Genomic DNA, 27,893 nt, shown 5'->3' with positions numbered 1-27,893 from the left:
GGAGACAGTGATGAAGATTTTCACAGTGTATGTGGCAAAGAATTTCATCAGATTAAACTGATGGAATGTTTCGCTAGGTTTTGGTGGATGCATCGAAGGCTTTTGGTTAACCATGTTAACAACCATGAAAAACAGATCGCAAGTACATGCCCTACGGTAGCACACAACCACAATCGCCTCTGCAAGATAAATCCAGGTCATTGAGATGCTCAGAAGAAAATGTGCGAGAATCTGTTTAATCCAACAGTATTAACGAATTGGTAATATAACATACACCTCAGACCACTTTATTATACCTGCTTTTTAGCCTTGTAAACTAAGCTGTTCAGGTATCCTGCTATTATAATCTGTGTGCAGGTCCCCAGGGGATCCACGCAATTCTTTTCTGTTACTTTGCTGAGATCTACACTTTATTTTGGTCAATATAGATACGTTAGAACCCCTCAACAAGATATGGTGCTTTCTAAGAAGAAAAAGGTATCATGTTTGGACTGCAGTTTGCCACTAAGATTTGACCATCCAAAGTAGCAGGGTTAACGACCTTTTGCACTTGGTCATTAATAGCCGCCTGCACAACAATTGCATTTCCCATTCTCATCCACACACCTTTAATCAATGCTGTACGCCACGGGGGGGGGGGGGGGGGCGCGCGGGCTGAATCGCAAAGCAGCCATTAGGAAGCTGACCATCCACGCAGTGTGTCCTCCTAAATTGAATACTTGTCTTTTGGTTGCATCTTATTTGCCTAGTATTGGTGCCAGTATTGAACAGTAATAAACTGTGAAGGGGTTGGCCGGGCATCTGGGGCTACAAGTCTGCAGATACTGCAGGAACACCAAAACGAGACCCATAACAGGCTGCATCCCGGTGCAGCTTCAGACAGAAAATGTCCCACACAAAAGATGTAGGTGTATTGCACCTCATGGCACGTTTCTGGTGAATTTGTTGGTGAATTGGGTATTTTCATCTTAGTTTCAGGTTTCTCTTATTATATACTAATTATTGACAGTGGAGAGGTGACTGGGATCCCGCTGGGGACACCATTATCTCCTACCAAAATGCGTGGAGATGTTGCAGACTCTTCCGGAATCTGGTGCGGGTTTGTTTTTTACTCCAGACATAGTTATTTTATATTTTAGACTGGGCATTGTTTTCATTTCTCAGCTATCCAGGATGGGATCTTTACTGCCACCAAGATTCCCCGTATATCCTGGGTATCGGGTAATTTTATCCTCACCAATAATATTGCCATATATATGGTCGTCGGGAATGGCCATAGGTGATATTATTAGTAGGGATAATTTTTGGAGTACATGCGAGCAGGGGTTTTGGGGGTATCCCCCGCTCCCTTTAAAATAATATGGTGGTTGCGGGGGTGTCCCCCACAGGTTTAAGGGGTTTATATTGCCGCAGAAATATGGTGCTATTCTTGCATGGCGATATTTTTGCGGCGATATTGACACATGGAACCATATCCTGTTGTGTGAATGGAGCACTACGAAAATGAAATGATTTGGGTTGGGCTAAATGGACCCTCACATACAGGGTTCCACTGCACAAAGTGTGTAGGTGCAGGAATCAGCACAGGCACTGGAAAAGTAGCTGTCCAAAAATATGACATGAATCGGAAAAAATCTCTGCACATTTTTAGTTATGTGACCATGGGGAAGGCAACTAGAGTCTGGGGACTTGGGGGTAGGTTTTTTTGGTACAAAAGCATGGGTGCGCTTCTGTTTATTGACTTTTGAGGCTCGGGAAAAGTGTGCCCCCCATTTTAATACGAACAGCCACTGGGATCGTCTCACAGATGAGCTACACACCACGAGCTTCCAGATAACACTGAGGTAGGAAAATGTTATTATCTGGAGGGTCATCTTGTTTCATCGGGATGCGATCTGCCCTAGAGTCTTGAACCAAGCAGGGCACTTTGATATGCAGATGCAAGCTACTGTACAAAAGCGATGGAGCACTGCTTCAAGAGCAGGCCTGCAATAGCCCCAGTAGTTAGGTGTTGGCTTGTGTTTCCATCGCGTTTTAGTAATAGCTAGAACGTATTCAAATATCCCTTTTCGAAAGTTGGAGATAAAATCGTATATTAGGGAGTTCTTGAGTTATTCTCATTCACGTTTTTTGAATCATTAGTATTAAATTAATAACAATGTCTGAACTCATCTATAATGCTGCTTTTTATTGGCTGTCAGTCCTTCACTCAGTCTTCCCTTTTGTCCTGCTGTGCTTTTCGCTGTGTTCTGTTATTCTTTCAATATACTTACCCGTGTTTCACTTTCTCTATGCAGTTATATACAACAAACTAAAGGCTATTCTCTCATAAAGTCTCAAGTCCTCTTTCTTTTTCAGTGTACTTAGCTGGTGGTTGCTGTGAAAAGTCTTGGTTCCACGTCCCTCCCTTCCTCTATTTACTCTCGCAAGGCTAGAGCTTGCAGTGGTTTCTCTATCGGACATTGACTCCTTCTCTTTCCGTGCTCCTAGTAGCATGTTGGGAAGTTATTAGGACACCAACTCCCACGAAAACAGTCCGTATTGGTTCTCTTGAAGCTTCTAAGCACCACCCACTTTGCTTTTCGATGTGTTAGAACTTTAACTTCCCAATAAGACTTCAACGGTTCACTTACTAGGGCCTATTGTGCCACATTGTTGAGGGTCTAGACAAGTACTCCCAGCATACAGTTCGCCTTGGCTTGTTAGTAACTTTCAGTTCTCACTCTCTCTCTCATGCACTCTTTTCAGTTGTGTATGGAATGCAACTCCAAGCAAGCTTGTCTTGTGCAGTCTCTCAGTGCTGCTTCTGGTTCTCTGTCCCTCTCGGCGCCTCTTGGGCTCTGTTGGGGAGAGTCTTGGTGGCAGCTCTGTGTCAAGGAGGTGGGTATGGCGACTGACTGATCTGCACCCGACTTGATCTAGAAATATTATTCCATGGATGCCTCCTCCAGTGGGTTTGCTTAGATTGTTAAAGCTGTTCCTTGCAACCTGTTCACTCGAGGCCTGATTTCTACTCCAGCTGTAACACTTCCCAGAATTCTCTCTGGTTGGCACTCCACTCCGGGTGGTTGAGAGCAGATGAGAGCTAGACGCAAGAGTAAGAAAAATGCACCTGCGCTCTCAACTTCTTAGTCCGCGGTCATTCTCACCAGCCAGCAACCATTCCCAGATGAGAATCGGGAATTGGTTATTGGAATATCTTGCTGCTGTCGCTTGCAGGGCACAAGCATGAATTACTGGATGCTCACAGATGTTCAACAAGCTGTCTGTGGTCCGGGCAGGGCACTCTGGCACTTCTTATTGTTTGGGAATGGGGAGACCGTGCTTGTAGCAGCAGACTTACTGTAAAGAGCCTAGATCTATGGAGAGTGTCACTAGTCACAGGCAGAACTAGTATATACTGTAAACGTGGCTAGTTGATTTTGTGAACCTGAAAAGCATTACACATTTTTTCAGAAACGGCTGGATATCCAACCACTTGGTATGGAATATGCCCCCCCCTTGCAAAGAAAATACACATAGAGCACACTAATGTGTTCAGTTGTTATCTATATTTTAAGAAGTAGCAAGAACGGATTACTTTTTTGTTACTAAGATGGGGCCTAGATCTTGTTTTCAATTACTTGTGTTTGGCCTAAACCCAGACCCTCCTGCAAGCCACAGCTGTCAGCCCTGTGACCATGGGACGTGCCAAGGGTAAGTTCAGATACTCACCATGTGCCTTTGTGCTGCACCTACCGTGAGCCCTAATACATAGTTGAGACACACCAAGGACCCCCAAAATCTGGTGGAATGCTCTTTGTCTAAGTTTCTTGACAAATTGGGCAACGGCTTTCCTCTTTTGGTTTCAATTTAAAAAGTGTTTCTTGCACTCGGGCGCATTTCGCAATACAGTATGGAAAACCAAAAAGTCCATTGTTCCCGTTTTATCTTACTACACCGAAGTTGTGCAAGTCCTGCTGACACTGAAAGGATGGCCTCCGTCCCAGCTCCCTCTTCTGGATGAAGGCTAAGCTTGCAGGCATGTTTTGTTACCTGTTACATGTTTGCAGGTGCAGGCAAACTGTACAGCTGCTGAGTATTTGCTATACGAGGAAAGCACAGTAAGGACGCTCTGAGTCCTGCAAAGCAACAATGCAATACGCCATGTTCTGATCCAATGGCACAATAGGTGTTTGACTGACGGCCTTCTCAGTGATAGATATTTCCGTGTTCTTTTATGCCCCCGGCCACTAAAAGTCACGTGTTAATGCTGGCTTTTAAGGGACTTTATCTGGGTTGGCTGTTGATGACTTGGATATTTTTTGTGTGTTATGGTTTAATAGGAAGACTTTAACAAACGTAGCAACAATTTAATTTGTCATACAAGATTGATTTAAACAACAAGCAAGTAAAACGTTCCAATATAAAATGACATAGTAACACATGACTTGGATATTTGTGGGCCGCTTGCTTGCTCTGTGGTACTTTTGTTATGATAAAGGAGTGTAGCGTTTTCTGAACATGAAAGATCTGTAATAGTTTTTGTCGGGGTCAGGTTTTCAAATCAAGTTCGGTCAGTCACTATGAGAAACCGCAGCCGGCCCCATGTACTTTGGTGGCTAATCCATTTTCCTCCAATCAGGAGCCAGTATACCGCCCTAGGGCTTAGCTGTGAAGGTCCATTGCGCCCCCGCCCATGCCCCCACACCCACCTTTCAAGCAATTCATTGCAATGTGGCAAAGACGAAGTTCCAATAAATAACTCAATAGCACCCTCATGGTGCCACAGGTTGGAGAAGAGGGTGGGGGAGGTGTAGTTACATAGAAATTATTAAAAAAAATATTGCTAAAAACAACTGAAGAAATACAATTCCGCACTGATGAAAAAGCGGACTTACAAGGACATATCTGTGCATAGGGCCGAATAATGAAAATAATTGTCTGTTTTGCAAGTAAGAGCAAAGGTTCTTGCATTCACCCGTTTACATCCATTACGACGTGTGTCTCTAACCGCCTGGGCTGTCTTATGTAAAGCATGCAGTCTGCTTTAAAGGTAATCCTAGAAGGCATGCAGGCGTTAATAGTTTTTTATTAGATGAATTATAGTACAAAAAACTTTTTACACGACCATTTATATAATGCTACCAAAAAGTACCCGTTCTCCAAACAGGTTTTGTAGACAGACATGGTCGCTGTTCCGATTCGCTTATTGCTTGATGTGCTTTGCACTCTGCAGTAAACTGCACTGAGAATAGGTGCCTGTGGCTGGCTGACATACCCCGGAGCAGACGTTGGGGGGAGGCGAGAGTTAGTGTGCTGCTGCATACTGGGACCTTCTGTGCTCTCTCCCCACCTGTTGCCTCATCCTGGCATGGTGCAGTTCCTTGTGTCGTGCATTCTGGTGTAAATATTTCAGAAACCGTGCATCCTAGGGCCCTGAAACATGGTTTTCTGGGTCCGAGAGGGACCTCGAGTGCTGTTCCTCGTGACGCCGATTTCAGCCAACGGTCTAATGTTTGAAGGAGCTGAAATCCGGGAAAGGGGTGGGTGTCCAAATGTCATGTAGCCAGTAATGTCCGGAGTGTGCTTAACAGGTCACTATGCAAAATTTGGGGTAGATTTTAGCGAACGTGTGGAATTGTATGAGGAACGTAGAAGCACATCTTAACTTTCATATATATTACAGTAAAAAGATCTGAATGTGATTTACATGATGCCATCCAAAATGTTAAATAATAAAGGAGTCTTCCAGCCGTCCTGATGCCGGGACCGCTACTTGCCTTTAAAAACACAAGACACTGCAAGCCGCAGCGGCCTAAGGAACTACTCAGTTATCACTAGTCGGCTGCTACTGGGTCCAATCTCATGAGTCTTCAGTACAGTAGACCACAAGAATCATTCCAGTATCCACACAAGGCCCTGAAACAGACATCAATCTTTCTGACCAGGAACTTGGAATGCATTCAGCTGAAAGCTTCCTGTCCTGTGCCAGGCCTAAAGCATGTGTAGTACGTGTGGGCGGACTCCTACCCGCAATGCTTTTTGATATATACATGGAGATACTAATTTCTAGTTACAGATGTTGAAAGCATCACCGACTGCAAATCCAAAGCGAAAATCCCCAAAATTGCCAACCTGCCTAACACCAAAGAAAGGGTTTATAGACACTAATTCATACTTTAACTGAATTAAAATGGACTTCCTCTCACTCTCCACCATAACTCAATGTTCTCTCAAGCTCTCTGAAGTCCTGAGAAGTAGAGTTCATCAAAAGATGTTTACCCCCCCTGACAATTGACATGTGTCTCCAGTGCCTCTCACAAGAATGGATTGTGGCAACTCTGCGGCCCAGCCTCAACTCATGACCCCTGCTCCCACCCGAAGCCATCCACAGTTCCACTCTGCCTCTTTCTTGGTGTCATGTGCTGCGTCCGTATCACACTTATCTTTGTCAATCTCCACTGGCTCCCATGTAAGGGCCTCCAGCTGTCTCAAAACCGAGTGTGCCTGATGAAATCAATCCATCTGGACCAGCCTACCTAAAAAAAGGGCTTCTCTCCGGCAGAGGCAAGTAGTAAACAGGAAGCAAAATGCACGTGGACATTCCAGTACATTGAACCACAGCACAGTCCAGCGCTCGAAATTGAATCTTCCTCATAGAAATCAAGCTCTTACTAAAAATCATAACCTCCCTGATATCTTCCATAGTGCTGTGTACTGAAAAGCTACTGGCTGCAAAATCTTCCTCCATGCACCAGATCTTTTGTTATTGATTTATTGGTGGTTTTATATAGCATGGACCAGGCCCAAATGGGCATCAAAGCACTGTACTGGGAAGAGAAAAGACATTGGTTGTAAATAGATTGTATAGGTGACTCTTGAGCATTAGATGATCTGAACAACTTTTAACATATAGCCTTGTACTCTTACGTCCTGTCCCATTTCCTCCATACTGTATGGGCGTCCCTTCCAAGGGACGGGAGACGGAACCTTTTTCACCAAAAAACCTTCTTCCCCATTAAATTTAGAGGTGCGCGGGGACGTGGTCCAGGGAGCATGCGCTGCCCTGACTCCGTCCTCTGGTGCCACACCTCAGTCCCCTTTTCTGCGTCGATGGGAACAGGCCAAATTCACCAGCGCTCCTGGGTTTGGCTACATCTTCGCGGATACTTCTTCTTTGTCTTTTTTGTCTTTTCTATCTTCAGGTACTCGGTCCTGAGGCAGCACGCTCCACCCCGGCGCATGTCAACTTCTACAGGGTTCACCAGGTGTCCATCCTGCAACGGGCTCTTCCCAACTTCAGACCCCCACACCTAAGTTGCCTTGGCCCAGACCACGGTTGGCAATCATGTTCGGCGCGTGACTCGCTGTCCTCGAAGGCGCTGAAGAACAGACTAGCTAGGTGGAGGGAGCTCTTCCATAGGTCGCCTCCAGAGGATCTCAAGAATTCCGTGAAGCATCAACCCAGGTAGGGCCGATATTTTCCAGCGCACCCTGCAAGGGAGACTCCTTCCCAGGGACTCTCCTGCACGGGAGAGACTGGCCAGGTCCTTCCACCGCACGTCCACCAAGGCTGCTACAGTTACTGGCCTTCGTGTCGAGGGGTCCTCGGACCCTCCCGGACGCAGTATCGAGGGACCGTAAGGTTCTTGTACCGGGTCTATACCCTTTTACCGATGCAATGGCCGAGGGGCTACACCCTGACACCGGCAATACGTCCGAGGGGCTATGCCTGAATACCGGCAATATGTCCGAGGGGGCGCCTATATGCAACTCTACCGACCCCTGGGTCGAGGGTGTCACACCTACCAGGCCGAGACCCGAGGAGCAGGGTAAGTCTTGTGATCCACACACGAGAGTCTTGGACGAGGCCGGACCCAGCAGGCTGGGCAACACGTCGCAGGCATGTGGCGGGCAGTTCGACAAAATGGCCGCTGCGCCAGACAGGAACACCCGTCCGACGCCATTCCACGAATTCGGCGAAGAACGAGTGTCATGGTTGGTCTGGTCTCAACCAGGTATGTGGCCTACAGTCTACCCTTCATATGCGCAGGGCAACATTCCCATGCATCCATACAGACTGGGTATGCAGCATCACTGGCAGTCCCCAGCTACCCCATCGGTACCCCCTGCCACCTCTTTGGCCAGTGAGGAGGTGCTCTTCGATAAATTCCTCAGCCTCTTGAGGTCTCCTCAGATGGGGGTTATCATCCAGGGAGTCCTCCCTGCCATACTAGCGGCACCACAGACCGCTCCATCGGGCTCCCTAACCCCGGTGCAGCTGCCCCCTCCGGCTCCACAGCCAACTCCGCAATCTCCGTCCCCTCCTCAGCCTATGGCTGCGGTCCCTGTACCCCAGCCGCCGGCGCCATCTACCTCTCCTCTTCCACAAGATCCTCCAGATCCGCAAGACACGGACGAAGAGGAAGACATGCCATCCTCAACCAGGGCCTTCCATGAACGTCTTGCTGGCCTGGCGGAGTACCTAGGCCTCCCTCAGCCCGAGGTCGAACAGCCGGAAGAGGGGGTTCTGGCTGAAGTCCTCACAAGACGCCCCTCTGCCAACACAGGGATTCCACTGCTGCAAACCGATGCAGTCTCCCTCGCCAAGAAGGGTTGGCTCAAGCCCCACTCAGTCCAGCCGTTCAACCGACGCCTGGATGCCAAGTACAGGCAGATGGAGGGGGACACACTCTTGCTCTCGACCCATCCTCAGCCACACTCCTCTGTGATCGCTGCAGCATCACTTTACTCCAAGCCTCAGTTGTCCTCAGCCTCTTCCTCTGCGGCGCTGCTAGGCAAGGAGGAGAATATCTTGGAGGTTTACGGCAAGAAGATATACTCCAACGCCTCCTTGCAGGCCAGGCCAATGCAGATGCCATGCTGGCTGCCGCCAGCCAACGGTTATGGCGGGAAATTACGGCCTTCCTCCCGGAACTCCCCTCCCAATGCCAATCACGCTTCAAAGCTGGGCTAGCAGAGGCTAAGCTCGTGCGCACAACCTCATGGAATCCACGGTGGCGCATATCGATACCTTGGGACGAGCCATCTGCATTGCCACAAACATGAGGCGCACAGCCTAGCTCCGGGAGACAAAATTCAACCCAGACGTCCAGGAGCACATTCTAGATCTACCGTTCGAGGGGGGGGGGACTTCTTCCACTCCTCTACGGACGAAGAGCTGGACAAGAAGAAGAACAGTTCACAAACGACAAAGTCTTTATCCATTCTTACAAAGACCACGCAAAAATCTTATACCCAATCTCAGCAGCGCTCAAAGAAGGGTCGTACATATTGTCATGATGCCTACCCCCAGGGACCCAGACCACATCCAGCAACCCCGGAAGCAGGCATCAAGTTATCCTAAGCAAGCCCAACAACCCCTGCTAGGGGATATTTGGGTCCAGTCCTGGTGCCTATGGCGCCAGGCCCATATGGAGTCAGTCCTGGCGCCTTAGGCGCCAGGCTCATAGATTAAAACTCACCTGATGCAGACCATGCTGCAAACTTACCTGATGCATACCATGCTGCAAGAGCTCCAAGCCAAAAGAGGCTTGGAAGGGACTACTTTACTTGTGTCATAAGGCAAGGTTAAATCTATTGTCGACGCGTCAATGGGGACTGAGGTGTGGCACCGGAGGGCGGAGTCAGGGCAGCACATGCTCCCTAGGCCACGCCCCGCATGCCTCTAAATTTAAAGGGAAAGAAGGTTTTTCTGGTGAAAAAGGTTGTCTCCCGTCCCTTGGAAGGGTCGGCCATACAGTATGGAGGAAAGGGGACTATAGACTAAGAGTACATTAGTCACTACGGTGAGTAACTTATAATTTTCATCGACAAGAATAACTATGTGCTAAGTTACTTCATGGGTGTAAACTAGATGGCTATATGTAGAGGGCTACAGGGACTAGGGAGAAGGGAACGGAGAGGCATGGGTGGGGAGGACAGCTATGCCCCTCTCTATTAAAAGAAAAAAGCCAAGAGCTAACCTAGAACATATTTTCTTTTCGATGAAAGCGCATAGAGCCACCTATACAGACACATCCATGTGGGACAAGTTACATGAGATAGTGATCATCCTTTTGTGCCAAGCTCTGTCACTCGGGCAGGAGGGCACTGAAATCAGTGTATTCGAAGAAAAGAGAAAGGTGCCCTATGGGAAAGGAGAAATCACGTGAAAAAGGGAACGCCAAAGGAGGGTAGATTGGATAACCTGCCAAGGTAGGTGGAGGAATGGGGCATGCCATGACAAGTGTCATCATGTCACTAGGAAATACAAGCTGGGGAGACAGAAGATGGGGGGGGGGGTAGGGGGGCTAGTAGGCCCCAGAAAGCTGCACTACATAGAAGTGGCCACAGGAACGACAACATGGGATAAGTTATGATTCTGGAGTAATGATCTAGATGGGTGCTTGTGTGTCAGGTGTACATCCCCTTTCCTCCATCTTTGTGGGCGTCCTCTAACATGGGACAGTAACAGAACCTTTGGCGGCGTCCTCACCTCAGTCCCTTTTTCCGCACTGACGGTGTTGGATCTGGTAGCTAGGGGAGAGCCATTTTTGCCTTTCTTCTTGCTCTCCGTTTGTTTTCCCTTCCCTTCCCTTCAGTGCCTCGCCTCCTCCTGCGCATGTTGACCGCCTGAGGCTTCACAAGATGTGCCTCATGAGACTGGTCGTTCCTGGCCTCTGACCCCCATGCTCTCTGTCTTGAGTGCTTGGGGCTCGACCACTGCTGGGACTCATGTTCGGTTTGCAGTGGTCTCGGTCACAGGGAATTGAAGAATCGTTTGTCATGGTGGAGTGAGATATTCCACACTTCTCCTCCCCCCCCACATCAAGGACTTTGTCTCCAGGACCTCTCGTAAAGACAATGTAGGCCCTTGGTTCAGCAGAGCGGCGGCTCCTTTCCTGGGGTTCCCACAGATCGGGGTTCCTCGGATTCAGGTTGTGTCTGGCCCGAGGCCTCTAAGGCTACTGGCTCACAAGCCAAGGGGCCCGGATGCTTTTCCGGGCAGTCTGGGGACAGTCCTGCGGCCTTCCAGGTTACCAGCTCCCAAGCTGAGGTGCTCAGGGGCGCTACCCGGCTGCCCTCGGAGGGACAATCGGGCTCATCCTCTTCTTGTACCCCTGGGGGGTAAGGGATAGTTGAGTGCCACCTCCAAGAGTCTCACTCTGATTTTGTGAATGAGAGCCTTACGACTAACGGCCATCTGACTGAGGGCTCACCGCCTACCAGAGGTTGATGCCGCTGCTTTCAGGTGCAAGACTCGAGCTGTATCCTCTCATGTCTGAGGCCTCTCCTGGCTTTGGGCCTTTGCGCCCTCCAACCCAGGGCGTGGCGTAATGCTTCAAAATTACAGAGCGGCACGTGGCAGAGCCTGCCAGGCAGGTGGCCATCTTGGATCCACAGGGCCTGCCAGTGCTTTCGCCCATCGAATGGGCTTTGCAGGATGATCCCAGCCCCCTTCCGTCCGGCATCAGATCCTACGGTACAGGTTTCTGGTCCATGCAGGGTTACATCTACGCATCACAGCCGTACAGCCACGCGCACCAGGCGCCTCAGCTCTGACCAGGAGTGGAGGCAAAGCTCCTTAGAGGTCTGGGCTCCTAGGGATCTGGCAGTTTATGAGGACCACTTCTTCAAGCGTTTCCTCCTCCTCATGTGCTCCCCTCAGATGAATGGGCTCTTGAAGGACATCCTGAAGTAAGTCATCCCACAGGCGGCGTCTTCATGGCCCCCTCCTTGGTGCTTCTCAGGTTACTTCTGCACTCCTGGTTCCGGTGCCAGTTTCTCCACCACTTCAGGCCCTTCAGGTTGTTCTGACCCGCACACCTCCTCCTGTACCACCAATGCCTCCACCTCAACAGCTGTTCGATCAGTCTGCGGTTACAGACCTTGGGAGTGGGGACTCCGCCGTCACCTGTGTCCGAGGGCGCAAATTCCCCTTGGTCTTTAAAAAATGGGTGGGCGATGGTGATGAGGATGACGGTGACGCCCAGGACGATGAACCGTCGGCATCCGTTAAAGCCTTTCAAGAGTTCTTGGGGCTCCCTCTTCCTATGAGTTGGGTGTGCTAGCAGAGGTCTTGGGCAAACGCACCATGATAGTGTCAGGCATCCCCCTCCAGAAGAATGTCCTGCTGGTTTCGCAGAGGGTCAGGGAGAAGCCAAGGGTCAACACCAAGATGAACAAGAAGTTGGACAGCAGGTTTAGGCTGACAGACGGGGAGACAATCCTCCTTGCCTCCCACCCGCATTCCCATTTTTTTGTGGTGGCTGCAGCCACGTATTCAAAACCATTGTTTTTGACGTCTTCCTCTATGGTAGACGTCTCCAGTTGCCTCTGCAAGGAGGACAAAGTCCTTGGCAAAGCACTGTTACGCCATGTCAGGACTGCATATACGGCAAGCCAATGTGGAGGCCCTCTGGTCTGCGGCTAACCGGAAGCTGTGGTGGGAGCTCAGGGAATTTCTTACCGCCTCCCTTCGGACAAGCAAGTCTCCTTCAAGGTCGGTCTGGCAAATACCCGGGCCATTACGCTGTACCTCATGGAGTCTTCGGTCTCCCACATTGACAGAGCCAGCAGAGGACTGTGCTTTGGGGTTGAGATGAGAAGGATGGCGTGAATGCACGTCATGAAGTTTTCATCCGATGTACAGGAGCGGATCTTGGATCTGCCCTTTGAGGGCGTGGACCTTTTTCATTTGTTGACTGACGACTAACAAAGAAGAAAACCTCCACTCAAACCGCCAAGTCCTTGGCCATCCTGAAAAAAACAGGTCAGAAGTCCTACCCTCAATCCCAGGGTAGGTCTGAGTCCAAGCCCTGTGTGTTTTCCCGATTCAAGGGGTTCAGAAACCGTGGTACAAGGAAGCCTGTCTTCCCGAACCCACAGTTGGTGGCAGAGAGGGCCCTACATTCCTTGGACCTCAGGAGGGTTCTCAAGTTTTATCTCTCTGACGAAACCCTTCAGGAAGTCTGAGACATTGTTTGTGACATTTGAGGGATCCTCCCCCTGCTCTCATGCTTGCATCACCTGTTGCAAGGTTCAGGCCATTTTGGAGGCGTACACGGCCATGGGCAAACCTGTTCCTGAGGGGATTAATTCCCATGCGGTCAGAGCTAAGGCCACAGGCGTCGCGTTTCAGAGACATGCTTCTTGGGATGTCATCAGCAAGGCACTCCGTTGGCCTTCTGTGAGCACTATTCACTGGTCAGCAGTTCCAGGTACGATGCAGAGTTTGGTTGGGCGGTTCTGAAGAACCTTTTCACTTCATCCTAGTTATGAGGCAGGTTGTCACAGCACCTCCCTATGTTCTTGTTTGGTGGAATTACCCACAAGGATGTAGGAAAGGGGACAGGACGTATGAGTAAAGTTACTCACTGACTAGAGTACTCTTTCCTCCATACGTCCCACCCGCCTTTCCCAGCTAGTACGCCAATGGCGTGTAGGTAATATGAGTATCCAGGTATCTAAGCATCCGATGTGTTCAAAGGGGACTGGGGTGAGGCGCTGGATGGCGAGGCCTTGCTTAGCGCCCCCAGGCACTATACTGAATTTAAAGGGGAAGCTCATTTATTTGCTGCCAAAGTTTCCGGTACTGTCCCCATTTTGGGGGACGCCCACAAGGATGGAGGAAAAGGGACTATGGGCTACGAGTACTGTAGTCACTACAGTGAGTAACTTTAATTTTCTTGTGAAATATTCAGTTCTTTCCTGAAAATGCGAGACTAGGGCACAGGATAGTTCAGAATCTTTAGAGCACAGCCTGCAGAAGTCTGATTCTTCTTGAACTTGGGGATTTGTAGGTGGAGCACTTCTTTGCTCCGCAGCGCCTTGCAGCCTATGTAAATCGCAGGCTTCTAGACCAGATACTTTGGGGATTGTAGATGCAGTGCTTTGTACGACAGGGAGGCTGTTTTGAAAACCCATCCAGCTAGTATAGCACCAGGTGTATTGCTAGTTCTGGAAAAAATCTGGGGCTATGCTAACGTCAGGACTGTCGGGACTCGGGGCTAGCTAGCCTTTTGGTTGCAGTCCATGAGTTTCTATCCGGGGCTACAACCAAAAGACCCGGGGCTATAGCCCCCTTGGCCCCCCCATCCTAGCAATGCCTCTGTGTAGCACGATAAAAACCTCTGGGTTCATTAATGTGGTCGAGTTGATGTTCCTGATAGACTGACTGCAGGGTGTGGAATGCTGAATGGCCTTCACTGGAAGGCGTACCTGGTGGTCACAACTGCAGTTTCTCAGTACCTTGTTATGTGCGCCACCACGCTTATCCTTGAAATCTGCCTTGTTTTTTCTATATGATGCAACGTTGTCTATGGATGCCTTTTGACCTCCCCAGAAACGCACCTCCATAACCTTGGGGCCGCTTACTTCTCCATTACATATGTAACTTGGCTGATGTTTTCTGGCTTCGTTCCCTCTTGAAACAATACTAAAATGCAAACAAAGATAGAGAACGAAAATATGTAATCGTAGTAAGTGTTTATGAATGGGTGCCTCTCTTAGATGTGAGTGTTCGTAGTACTGAATAATGTAATACTTTGTGTAATGCTTTTATTGAAGGCTTTAACGTCTGCTCCCTGCAGGTGTCCAGCAGTGTAGCAGAGCACCTCGCCCATTCCTTGCAAGACTGTTCCAACATCCAGGAAATCTTCCAGACGCTCTACTCCCATGGCTCGGCCATCTCGGAAAGCAAAATTCGCGAATTTGAAGTGGAAACAGAAAGGTTGAACAGGTAGGAGAACTGCGCAGATGGAGAAAGCAGCAAAGCTCCTTTCGGGAGGCAGTGTTTATACTCCTGTGTGGTGACATCGAAATCTGTGAACAGGTTTATGAAAGTTTTTATTAGACGTGTACGTGTATATGTTATCCAACTGTAAACCAGAGATATAATGTAAATACTAACACCTTGGATCATAGCAGATGCTGTCTCTCTAATATTTAATTGCCTTTTAAAGGGCGACCCACACATGTAAATGCATACCATTTTATTGTAGAATGTAAAGAGGATAGAAACGGGGGGGACGGGAGACCAAGACCCCTGTTTTTCAGCCGCCACACATCTACATTTCTTTAACCTACATGTTTGCTTCATCACTGTCCTTAAAAGGGGAAGTGGACACAATAATTTGTTTCCCAGAGTCTAAGGCCATGTGTTCTGTTGACGTGTGCTAAGGGGATATCCTGGATTTGCCCGAGTCCCTTCTGGGCATTCCTTACCCGTTATGTTATTTGGCATTCATAAAGCACCCTATATTTATCATTAGTATGATCTCAAACCGCTTGTGGGTTGAAAGCCCTCAGGGACTGCAGTACTGGTCAGTCGAAACAGTAGGTTAGAGTAGGGTGCTTGGGTGCACTCAATATGTGTGCAGCTGGTGTGATTTACCTGACGGTAGCTGCATCCTAATACTAGGTGTAGTGGTAGTGCGAGATCAGTCGCAAGTGCACAGTATGGTAACCGAGACAGCATTCTGGCGGCATTAAGCCTCTGTATTTATTTGTGCAGCTAGGCTGATGGGATTTCTCTCTAGATATCGGGTTGAAAGAGACGAAAGATGGTGATCGGTAGTCGGAGCAATGGAATCGGGGTGGGGGGGTAGAGGCACGTGGGTGACGGTGGAAAGTTTGGTATTAAGGGTTCCCATCCTGTCTAGTGATGTGTTATAGAAATGCATACGAGAGGGAGTCGCAGAGCGTTTGCGTGGGTTTCTGGGCAGAGATGCAGCTGTGTTTCACGAATTCAGAGATGATACTGTGTAGTTCTTTGCTGCTGCTGCAACAGTTCAGGATTCGTTTATTGTAATTGGCCTCTTGGGTATTTTTTTCGGATCTCGGATTTGTAATTACTGTGGTGGCAGGCGAACGTAGATCTTCTGAGGGTGGTTTTAGATATTCGCCATTTTCGCTCGAGAGTTATATTGACTTTTGAAGGTCTTTAGGTGGGGGGTGAACCATTTGAGGGAATGTCATTTGCGAGATTCCCCCGGGGTGAGAGGGAGTGAGAGGATGTAGTGATTCTTTAAGCCAGGAGTCAAAGGACTCAATGGTTAAGGGTCTATTTGAGGTCGACGGTGCTGGCAGATTGTGTAGCAGGGCCTCAGCTAGGTGAGGGAGTAGCTTGACTTTGTTCCAGCATTTGTGATCATGGGTGAGTGCAGGGAGGGCCAAGGGTGGTGTGTGGACTGAGAAAGGGATGCCAGAGTGCTCTGTCCAAAGTAGCATTTTGGGACTAGATATAGAGATGAGGTCATAGGAGCTGAAGATTGCGTCAAACATGTGACCACCAGAGTGGGTTGGACCTGTGGTATGTCGGGAGAGGGACTGTCGACAGGGGGTTGTTGGGCACACCGGACCAGATAGTGAAGTTTCCCATTAGTGTGAGTGTTGGTTTACCTGAATGGTAGCCAGTGAGTCACAGAGATTGTTGGCAACATGCCTTTCATATCCAGGAGGTCTGTATGTGCGTAGGAAGCTGTGACTGAGTGATGATGATAAAGAGAGTTTTACTAGAAGGGATTCACAGTTGGCATTGCATATATGGGTTTCGGTGAGAGAGATGGAGAAATTAGCTTTGAAGAGGATTGCTACTCCGCCACCTCTGGAAGGTCTGTTGTGGGAGATGAGTAGGCAGGGGGAAGGCCTCATGAGCGACTGAGCCGAAGTCTTCTGCGAACCAAGTTTCAGTGATGAAAATGAGGTCAGGATTGTCAGAGGATAGGAGGTAAAAAATGCTGTGTCTTTCTCGCCACGGAGCAGGCATTGAAAAGGAGGCTGGTGACTTCATGAGGTAAGGTGCTTTTTTGCAGCTGGTTGCTGGGAGGGGTTGGTTAGATTGAGAGGAAGGGGGTAAATTGTGATTTGTTGCAATGGAAGATGGGGTCGGATCAGTCAGGGTGACTGAGACTGACCGACGGGTGCTAGTGAGGGTTCAGGACGCAAGTGCTCTTTGCTGGGGGATGAGTGGGTTAAGCCGATGGGGAGCAGGAAGAGTAGGCGGACGGTGGTAGGAATGTTAGAGATGCTGGGTGGAGGAGGGACGGACGAAAGCAGGGAGGGAGGGAGGGAGGGAGAGAGGGTGGGCGGTGAGTGGTGTGTAGGGTCAGGCAAGTTGTTGGTTGTAGTTCCAGTCTGGGAGGTGCTAGGAATCCAGGTGTACTGGGTGAGAGGTCGAGATCAAAGAGATGGAGACAGGGGGAGGGGAGTGGGTGATTGCAGAACGGGGGGTGGCTGCTTTTTCTGCGTTTTGGTGATTTGGCTGCAAGAAGGGTGTGACAGAGGGTAGTGGGGTCAGAGGGGAAAGGGGATGAAGCAATGGTTTTAGAAATGGCAAGATGTGCTACTTTGTGAGAGGGGAAAGGGTTTGAAGGGGGAGGTCTGGGGAAGGGGGTCAGGCAGGGGCTGAAGGTGTGGGGGAAGGGTGTGTGGGGGAGGTATGGTGTGAGGGTTTCACAGGTGAAGTGGGAGGCTCGCAGAGCTTTACGTGGTTCGTGGGGTGTGGATGTCCTCGTGGGACAGCGTTGTCAAGGAGACCCTGGGTTTTTGAGAGAGTGGAGTTTGTGGTGGGGAGTTGTGGGGGGGATGGATGGATGGAGTTCGTGGTGGTTGAGGGTTGATGATGATTTTGTGACCGGGGCTTTCTACCAGTGGGTGAGTCAGGGAGGGGGAGGGTTGAATTCAGGGTGTGTGGTCTGGGTGGGGAGTTCCTGCGTAATGGCACTGATGTTGCGGTAGTGGCAGGGAGTTTGTGTTGTTTGGAGCGCCAGAGAGCTCCTGTGGCTTGTGAGTTGGAAATGGGGCAGGGAGTGCGGATGGAGGTTTGGGGGTCATTCTCAATAGATGCCCGGGGCAGAGGGAGGGTGAGAGAGCGGGTTGGGCTGAGATGTGTGGGAAGAGGGTAGGAAGCATGTGGCATTTTGCGTGCCAGAGCGCTCCTCTGATCTATGAGTTAGAGACGGACTGATGTTTGGGGGGTGGGCTAGGGAGGGTCAGAGAGTATGGGTTAAGAGTGCAGGGGTCGGGGATGGTGAGCCGATGCAGTGTGCAGGGGGGGTTCATGAATTCAGGTGCTAGTAGGAAGGGCATGAGCCGGGAGGTGTACACTAAGGTTTGGTTGGGTCGTGGGTGTGGTGCAGGAGGGAGAGGGTTGTGGGGTTGGAGAGGCAGACTTTGTTGTCAAGGTATCCCCATCGGGGAGGGGACATCAGTCATGGTTGTGGGATGGAGTAGTGTAGTAGGTGAGAGAAGTGGGGTCGGAGAGTAGCTGCACGAACAGAAGGGTAGAACGGAAGGTATCTGGGTCAAGGGACCTATGGCTAAGATAGCAGGAAACGTAGTGAGCCATAATGCATTAGCAAAAGCTAGATTTGGGAAACCTGGATAGCTGGAGAAAGGGCCTAGTAGGGGGTACAGCTGTAAATGCAATAACACTAAATGCAATAGCAGCACCTCGTTTTGGGACACCAGGGTAGCGGGAGAAAGGGCCTAGCACTGGGGCACAACAGTCGATGCAATGACAGTAGATATGATAGCACAATAGCAGCACCTCGTTGTGGGACACCTGGATAGAGGGAGAAAGGGCCTAACACTGGGCACAACAGTAAATGCAATGACAGAAGATGTGATAACACTAAATCCAATATCAGCACCTAGTTTTGGGACACCTGGACAGAGGGGGAAAAGGCCTAAGACTGGGGCATAACAGTAGATCTAAATAACAGTGGTAACAGTGACATGAAAGGCAGGCTGTAATCAGAACGTCTAAGTTTGGAATTCCAGTATAGTGCTAGCGGGCACTATCAGGCCAATTCCGAATAAGCGGCTGTCTGTCCCAATCAGGTTTTCTGGGACAATCAGGCAAGAAGTGACAATGAGCAATTGCTACGGGTTAAAAAGATTGTGAGTGACCCAGATGACTGCATAGCACAACAACTAGAGATGAAAGAGAAATTCCTAGCAGGTGGTTACAAACAAGAAGAACTCGACACAGCATCTGCAAGAGTTAGTACCCTGGTATGTGAGACCCTACTGTTCACCCAAAACCCTAAAAAGAAGAGAGAATTAAAGTCACCGGTATATGTATCCAAATTCTCCATTCAAAGCAATACGATTAAGAAAACCATCAAGAAACACTGGGGGATCTTTAAAAATGATATCAGGGTTGGTGCATACGAGACCACCCCTTAAAGAGCCAATTACTCAACGGACTGGAACATTTCCTTATCTTCATCGTATTAACTGTAACTCAGTAATCAAGGGCAATGTCATTAACCACCCCAGAACAGGGAAGAAGATTCTCCTTAAAACATACAGAACCTGTGACAGTATCAACACTATTTATGGCATCAAATGCCCATGCGGAAAATTCTATGTGGGCCAATCCACGAGAACAGCTAAGACACGGTGGAATGAACACCCGTCTTGCATCCGGAATGTAAATATGAACTCGGCCGTAGCGCGCCACTGGATTGAAAATGGACATAATCTGACACAAATAAGATTTATGATTTTGGAGGTACTAACAAATAACAATCTACATGAATATTTGGGTCAGTGGCTTAACCGCAGGGAGACCTTCTGGATAGACAAACTCAGTAGTCTAACACCTAATGGACTCAATGAGGAAATCAATTATCATTGTTTCCTATGATCATGTGTTATTTCTATTGCTTTGTCCCTAGATAACTAAGTATATGATGACATCACTAACTTTAACATGGTATTTTCTGGGCGGACCTACCAACCACCCTGCTGTATCTCCTGGACTCTTAGTCTGGGACCTAAGGTGCCTTCCTTTGACGACACCAACCACAGCAGCGATATATATGAGTGTGCAAAATAGGTATATTTGCACGTCCAGACTTCTTTTGAACTTTTAACAACATTGCTGCACATTGCTGCACATCCTGGACCATGTGTCTAGGACCCAAGTGCCACCCATGGACGACACCAACGGCAGCAGTGTTGTAGACAAACACCTTAGATGTTTTCACTTATCACTGTTTTATTTTACCGCATTCATTTTTGTATTTTATGTATGTTATTTGTTACTGTTATATCTATCCTCTCTTTTGTTAATAGTATTTCGTCTATTTCCATCTTACTCTTCTGATTTTCTGTTTTTCTTTTTTTATCACTCCACTATTCCACATTTGTACACATGAGGTCTGATAAATGGTATATTCAATCTATATTAAGCTTTCTGGCTTGATTGCAGCAATAGAGTCTGAACGTGCGCCCATTTGGGCCGCGATGCGATCACGTGTCGTTTATAGGAAGCGTTGCCTTAGTAACGCTTCCATGCAACAGCCGCAGTTCTGTTCATGCCGGCAAGGGGAGAACTCCTCCGCTCCCGTGACTAGCACGGTAAGACTTTCCACACCCCTCTAATTACTTTTAACCACGGATATTACCGTTTACAATAACGGGTCTCATTTGCTTGCAGTAATCACATTGCAGGCTATCTTTCTGCACTGATTTCCGTCAGGAAAGTACTTTTGATCAACACATGGACTCCATTTTGCCACACTCTGCATTCAACTTATAAATCACAGGTAACCTGTCATTTCTCTATTTTATTCAACCAATGGACATCTATATTTCACAGCAACTCACTAGTTTTCTTTTGTTTGTTTTTTCCTTCTCTACTCATCCACTTCCACAACTAAATGGTATGTTCCTAACCTTACTATGTTGTTATATGACACCAATTGTATACGTATTACAACTGTTTCTTTTGGGGTTTTTTTGATTTGTGAAATTGAATGGATTATCTCTAGACTGGCCCTGATGAAGGAAATCTATTTCCGAAATGCATTGGCAACTTTGGTTTTATTGATATTATGGATTGTGGCAAATTCTTCCTCACTAAGAAAATATTAGTGACTTCTCATTTTTGAGATTATTTTTGATAGAAATTGTTTTGAAAAACAGCAAAAAGCTTTCCGTTTTTGTCTTCTCTAAACTTGAGATCTTTTTTTTTACTACCCAGTCGAACTGACAGTAACTTCGACTAAGCACACACCCAGTCTGGGTTATATAAGAGAGCGGCTACGTGACTTGGTATATCACCTAGTCTTTTGCTTCAAGAAGTGACAATGAATCTAGATGTGAAAAGCTGCTATGAGGCCCATGCATCTGTGGCCACAATCTACTGCAAGCAGGGTTTGGCTTTGAGCAATCAGGGTGCAATGTATCGCTGGATTAGACCGTCTGTCTTAGAAAATATATGGTTATGTGAAAAGGCTGTCTAGATGCAGAATATGTCTATTGGGCACAAACTACATAGAGGTAGTATTTGATTATGGTCCATATCTAACTGCTGATTCTCGATGGGAACGAGACTGTTCTCAGGTTAGGGCTTCCTTGAGGTTCAATCCTATGATAACCTAGACTGAAAATGAAGCAGTGAATATGAAGAGATAACAACTATAAAATGTACATCGAAAGTAGTATATACATTAAAAATAGACATTTTAAATGAAGAAAGTGAAATAATGAAATGTTTTATTTTTTATTGTTTATTGGCTAAAATAAAGTTCAACCTTAACAATATTACGAAAACAAAGAAAGCAAAATAATGGAAAAGACGAAACACGAAAATAATGAATTACATTCAACAATTTAAAAATAGCACAGAATAGTTACACAATGAATTACAAAATTCATTCAACCAATCCTCAGACTCCTATTACTTATGACTTCATTAAGGCCTAAGGAATGTATAACATGAACTGCAATACAGAGGGACTGTTTAGTGCCACTCAAACCTTTCCAAAAAGAATCATAATCAACATGGCATATTTTCACCCAAAAATGTTAAAAATGTACCTGATGTTTTGACGTAAGGTTACACAATACATAATGAAGTCTTCCAAAGTTTCGATTGACCGCGCTTCTACACAAAAGCGACAACTCACATGTTCACAGTCAACTTCCTTATGTCGCTTCAGAACTTCACTAGATTTCGGTGGAATCTATACCGAACGCATGAAGTCCCTTCTAAACTTTGGGCAAGGAAATAGTCTCCAATAGGGAGTGAGGGACCCCGAGAATGTATGCTAGTGGAAAAGGTGTTCCATACTCCTCATGCTATGTAAACCACCTATCAATATACAGCAGTCATATTGCATAAGAGATTTGTATACTCTATTTGAAGTACTTGTCAATTCCACCCTGGAACCACTTATTTCTTTTAAAACAAAGTCACATGATGTTCCGAGGTTATTCATAGTTTTTTCTTTGCCTTTTAATAATAATTTGTTCTGGTCCAAGTATAATGAGTTAGGACAGGGCAGCAAGAGTTTATAGATAAAAAAAAGGGTAACTCCTTTCACCTCACCATGGTCTTGAAACCACACATACCAAGATGGTATAACATCGCTAACGTGGGCACAGAATTTGGGATTCCCAGGACTATCCTCCAGATTTAGCTTTCCATTTTTACCAGAATATTGAGAACCCAAGATGGATCTATTTCTATCCTATAAGTTAATTTTGGGAGTACAGTTGTGACACAAAATTTAATAAGGGAAGCAATGAATATTTTCAATATGTGTTATTGATCATCTGACTTATCAGTGATTCGGTCCGATGTCCAAATTAATTGAAAATGTTAACCTTATTCATGGAGCCAGAGACATAGAAGCCAAGGTATATAAAGTCTAACACTTTCTCAAGTGGGCCACTGCCCATTGTTTTATTACCTCTAACCATGGTCCTCTTTGGGGTAAAAGTCAATACTTTTGTTTTCCCAATATTTATTCTTCAGCAGTTCCTTTTTTGCATATCCTTCAAAGGCATTCAACAGCCTTTGTAGACCTACTATTGCGGTATTCAATAGCAATAAATTGTCAGGCTATGCAAACCAAATAATCCGCAAGTGACCCATTTTTGGAGGCACTAATGCTGTACTCTCAATCTCCTTACCCACGTATGATACATACAGATTAAATAGACAGGGGCCTAAAATGCACCCCTGTCTTAATCCATTCGCAACAGGAATTGTTTTTGCCATGACCCCAGCCTTATTTACTCTCACCTGGACCACAGTTGACACATACATTCAGATAATTAACTTCAATAACCGAAGGGGGATTCCCCAATTGTATAATTTTAACCATAAACAGTTTCTGCTCAGCAGGTCGAAAGCGCCAAGTAAATCGTGGCTACATGGATTTGTAACGTCCTTCATTGACCAGATCTCGACAGCACTTTAGAATGTGGCAATTCAATGTAGTCCTGTGAGTTTTTCTGAAGACTGTTTGCCATTTGCTCAAATGGCCCACCTTTCTTGCCCAAATTTCAAGAAGTTTCAAGAGTACTGCGGCATAGATTTTACTGTCTGCATCTAGGATGGATATGGGGTGACCATTATTGGAGTTGGAGCGAGGCCCACATTTATGTATTGGAATTATGTTCGAAATTTGCCATGAGGGTGGAAGACTACCTTTTTTTCAAATGTCTAAAAATAGTAACAACAAATAGTGGCCCACCCATGCAGATTTTCCTTGAGAAGTTTATTCGATATATTATTGGATGCGGGTGCCCTTGATTGGCTTGCTTCCAAAATAACATTAAAAAACATTTGGGGGGAAAAGTCTATCAAGTATTGATTGTCATCCCCTGAGGCCACTAAGTACATGGGGAATGGAGCCGCTTGGTCCCTTGCCTATAAGTGTTCAAAACGAGTAAACTATAGTCTCTCTGTGACCGTGTTAACCTGCACCCCATGATTTAAAGACTTCAGTTTATTAACAAGGCTCCAAAAATCAATTAATTTCCTAGATTTAAGACAAGCCAGCATCAACTCAGCATCCTTCTGTTTAAGTCTGGCTCTTTGTTCCTTAGCCCAATACTTATATTTTAAGGCAATCGTAAATATTTTTTCTTTTTCTACAATTAGTGGTAAAGCATGTTTTTTTTGGACCTAATTGCAGTTCTCATTTACTTTTTTTCTGCCATGATTTCTTGATCATAAACATGGGAGTTCACCTTGATATTACTACAGAGTTGTTGCTTTCCACACCTGGCCATTTGAACTACTCTCACAGCTTCCTGCTGGTTGCCGTGCGCACAGCTGACAGAAGTATAGACCTCTCTGAATTACCCCCACGTTTTCAGGTTACTGCGTGCAGCAGTCTAGTTCTTTTTCAAGATGGTACCCTGCTGCAGCAGCTTCCATACTTAGTGCGGTGTCCCGATCAACTCTTGAGCATTGCAACCCTCTGGTAAGGATTGCCTTTAATGCCCCACCCCCCTTTCTTACTTCCATTCCTTGTGCCGGTTCCTTGTCCTCGTCTGATTCTAAATCCCTCTTTTCAGTCATTTTCTGTGCTCAGTACTCGCCCCTCATATCTTGATTCCTGATCTTGCTTTCCTCGTTGCTGTGCCTTCTACTTTTCCTCTGGAGTAATTTCTGCTACTGCCTTTTTACCTGGATACCCTTTTTTCTGATTGCTGGAGTCGCTGAATCCTATCTTGACAGCCTCGGAGGGGGTTTTATGCCGCTGGCTTTTCCCCTCATGCTTTGTGGGTTTCCTTCTGAACACCAGCTTGCTTTGCCTATATACATATTTGATCTAGCAAGGTGTCGACTGAACAGGATCGTCCCCATCAATTCTCCGACCACATGCATTCAAGAAAAAACGGATTGAAGCCTGCAGACATCCTGCTGCTAAGGTACCTGAACTGGAAGGAAAGGTGGTGAATGTTAGAACTACAGACATGTTGCTAGAGAACACTTGTTCAATATTGTCAACAAAGAACAACCCCATTTTATGATGGAAATCTGTATGCTCCAACAAATGATTAATCTTGCCATTGACTCTTCTAAGTGTACCCTTGTTCCACGTTATTCTCATTATTGTGTTACCCCTTAAGTTGGAGGAAACGTCATAAGCATAACGTCTGCTTTGACTATCAGGCCGCAGGTCCAAGACACAACATAAAAAAACAATGATCACTCCACAGCGTGCTCAGCTTTAAATTCACAGCATTTGGCAAACATGAACTTACTCATAAAAATATAGTCCAGCCTAAATGTATTATCTTGCTTTTTTTCTTAAAATGCATAATCTGTGTGACTGCATTGATTCGTTCTGATTTCTTATCGATTTAGCAGAACACGGGAAACCCCACTATATCTCTGCTAGCTAAACCCTCCCCCCATGATTTGCACTTATTTCCACCATGAAAGTATACTTTCAAAACGTGGGGACAGCCTCCTCAGCCCACCCCCCCTAAGCACAATTCAACCCCCCAACCCCCACATACTATAAACCATGCTGATCTCAGACAGGTGTTCTTCTCTTTTTGTTTTGATATTTAATTTATTTATGAAATCTTAAAATTGGGATAGTTTTGCCTTCTTCGTGTTTACCTCTTCATTTACAGTATTTGTCATTTTTGCTGTATACCTTTCTTTGAGGCGAAGCTCCAATGTGTCAATTATTTCCTACTTATGGCTACACAACGAACCAATGAGTATCAGTGCTTGGACTAGATCCGACTATTCCATGCGTTCCCATTGCTGTGTGGTTCTAAGTCAGTCAGAAAGATGTGACTAGGCAGAAGAGTGTCTCTCTTGCATTTATAGATACATGTGCACATTGGGAACATGTTGGCAGATTTTAATATGCCCTTAGCTTGTTTCTTACATCGCCATTTCCTCATGGACGTGGAGTGTCCTCAGTTTGGATCCATTCTTTTCCAAGCAGAGAATCGGGTTTCCTGTTATGGTCATTATGCTCTTTAGTCCCACCACTCATGCATTCCCAGACAGACCTCTGGGGCTGTGACCCTTGCTGCAGACGGATGCTATATTATAACTTATCTAGGGAGTGCCTGCCTTACTTTCTGCTAATAACTTTTCAATTCGTCTACTCGTCCTCATCATGGGCTTAGTAGTATTGGGCGGTAACATGGTTCGAAATTAAGATTTGATGAGCAGGAACTAAAATCAGCTCCTGAGTATTCAGCATTAGTCAGCGACCTGGAGCTACCACTGGGGACCGGGAGCAAGTATTTAGCGTTCCACAAATCTAACTTCCACATTAGATGCAAACGTATCATTTTGTCCCTTATTTATGACCTGTTATGCTTTAAATGTTGTATAGATGTGTCTTAATGTTTATTTACAGATTGTGCCAAACACACAGATGTAAATTCACACAGGTGTGTTTGTTTGGCATCAGTTGGCATGGGAAGCCAAAAGTAGCGCCTGGTAGCTGTTGGTGTCAAGCTAACTAGACTCTTCTAGGCCACAAGCAGGAGCTAAATAGCTCCCAGCTCCCCTGTATTTCGATCCCTGGAGTAATCCAGAACTGGCACAGCCCATAGGAAGAGACAGAGTTCTTGCACTGCCGTAGAGGGTCCATTGATGCAGTTAAACTGTGGAAAAATAGTGGGCAGGCCTTTGCCATCGGCCCCCTTCAAGCTCAATGTGATCAGCTGTCAAAGCCAACATGCAGAGAGGCGCATGGCGTCTAGCCTGGGCAGCAGATGAAGTTTGGTAGGGAGAATACTGCATGTTTGCCTGTTAGTTGAGTGGGGTTCCCTTCTACTTTCACCCAACCCCAGCAGTAGTAACAATATGGCAGCTACTGGCTTGCACATACACACATGGTGAATACCTCGTTAACATGCATTTAGTGCTGGCAGATCCCCCATTATCTTGCTGCCCACGGCTAATGTCACGTGTCAGGTTTGTGGCGCGGCACAGACCCGTGCCTTGCCGCAACTCCTGGTGGTTGCCATGGTGCTTGAGAACAGGCTCCTGGCACGGACCACAATTATCAACATCCCCTGGTGCATGCCGTGTGCAACAGTGGGACTTCACATGCCACAAGAAAGTGTGGTACTGAACACCCACGACTCCCAACATAGGTGCCGGCAAATGGACGGACCCCACTCCACAATTTGCACGCAAGTAGTGTTTTCTTGATTCCTGTTTGTGTACTCCCTGTTGGTTTTGGTAACTGGTATCTTTTGCCCATCTGGTATTTGAACTTTGACCTGTCCTTGGATTTGGATTTTCCCTTTTGGATTTCTTTGTGGATCTATTTGGAAGTACTGTGGAACTCTGAGACTCCTCCTGGATTCTGTACTACCACCCTGACTTTGTTACTAACTGGATATTGGATCCCCTTCTTGTGTCCTCATGCTGCCCGGGATCAGACCCAAATCCAGAGAATCCGTCCCTTCTCCCCAAGGGGATGCCATCCCCTTTGGGAGTAGTGAGGTGAGCCCACTACACGATATCCTCCCCAGGGAACAGGGCAAGCGGAATCCCATTGGGAGTCTAACTGCCTAAACAGGTATTCCCTTTTGCCGCCCCACACTGCAAAGTCTCAAGCGTTCATGGAGTATGTGGGAATTGTGCAGGCTAACCTTGTGCAAGGCCCCTTTAAATTAAGCGCTTGGCTTGACTAATCAAACCATTTGTTAACACATAATATCCAAATAGGTCATCATAACATAACAATGAAATTCATCATTTTTTAAAAATTACAGCCTTATGGTGAAACCTAATGCCAATGGGATGACTCCCTCCACTCCAAGGAAGGTTTAAAAACAGCCAGGAGATGGAGAGAAAGAGAGCCCATCGTGGTGTGAGACTCCAGCTTGCGCTACAGCACAAAGGAGGAAGTCCCTCCCCCTCAGCAGGAGCTGAACGGGGAGAGCCACACAATCACTGTGGAGCGCAGGGACCGCAACAGCCCGCTAACGCTTCCTTACCTGCGGCTAAGATCCCACGGAGCCTGAGACCGCTGGGAGAAGAAACTACTTCCCAAGGTGGAAGACGAACCAGCAAGCTGCTCCTCCCAGACAAGTGGAAATAACCGATGTGAAGCAGCTGACTGAACAGCCTGGAGCTAGGATGAGGAAGCGGGTTTGCGCACGCC

General features: G+C 47.0%; 1 protein-coding gene across 5 annotated transcripts in view; it reads left to right on the top strand.

Moving 5' to 3' along the window:
* MCC (MCC regulator of WNT signaling pathway) overlaps positions 1 to 27,893 on the top strand; it is a 2,118,336-nt gene that overhangs the window by 1,544,663 nt on the left and 545,780 nt on the right. For all 5 annotated transcript variants that reach the window (XM_069625509.1, XM_069625508.1, XM_069625511.1 and 2 more), the window contains one exon: positions 14,577 to 14,725. In XM_069625509.1, the coding sequence (XP_069481610.1) occupies positions 14,577 to 14,725 (149 nt within the window). The remainder of the gene's footprint in view (positions 1 to 14,576; positions 14,726 to 27,893) is intronic.

The sequence above is a fragment of the Ambystoma mexicanum genome, chromosome 6p, assembly GCF_040938575.1.
Source record: "Ambystoma mexicanum isolate Mex_15411 chromosome 6p, UKY_AmexF1_1, whole genome shotgun sequence".
Taxonomy (NCBI): domain Eukaryota; kingdom Metazoa; phylum Chordata; class Amphibia; order Caudata; family Ambystomatidae; genus Ambystoma; species Ambystoma mexicanum.
The sequence above is the reverse complement of the archived record's forward strand: the minus strand, read 5'-3'. Positions and strand labels throughout refer to the sequence as shown.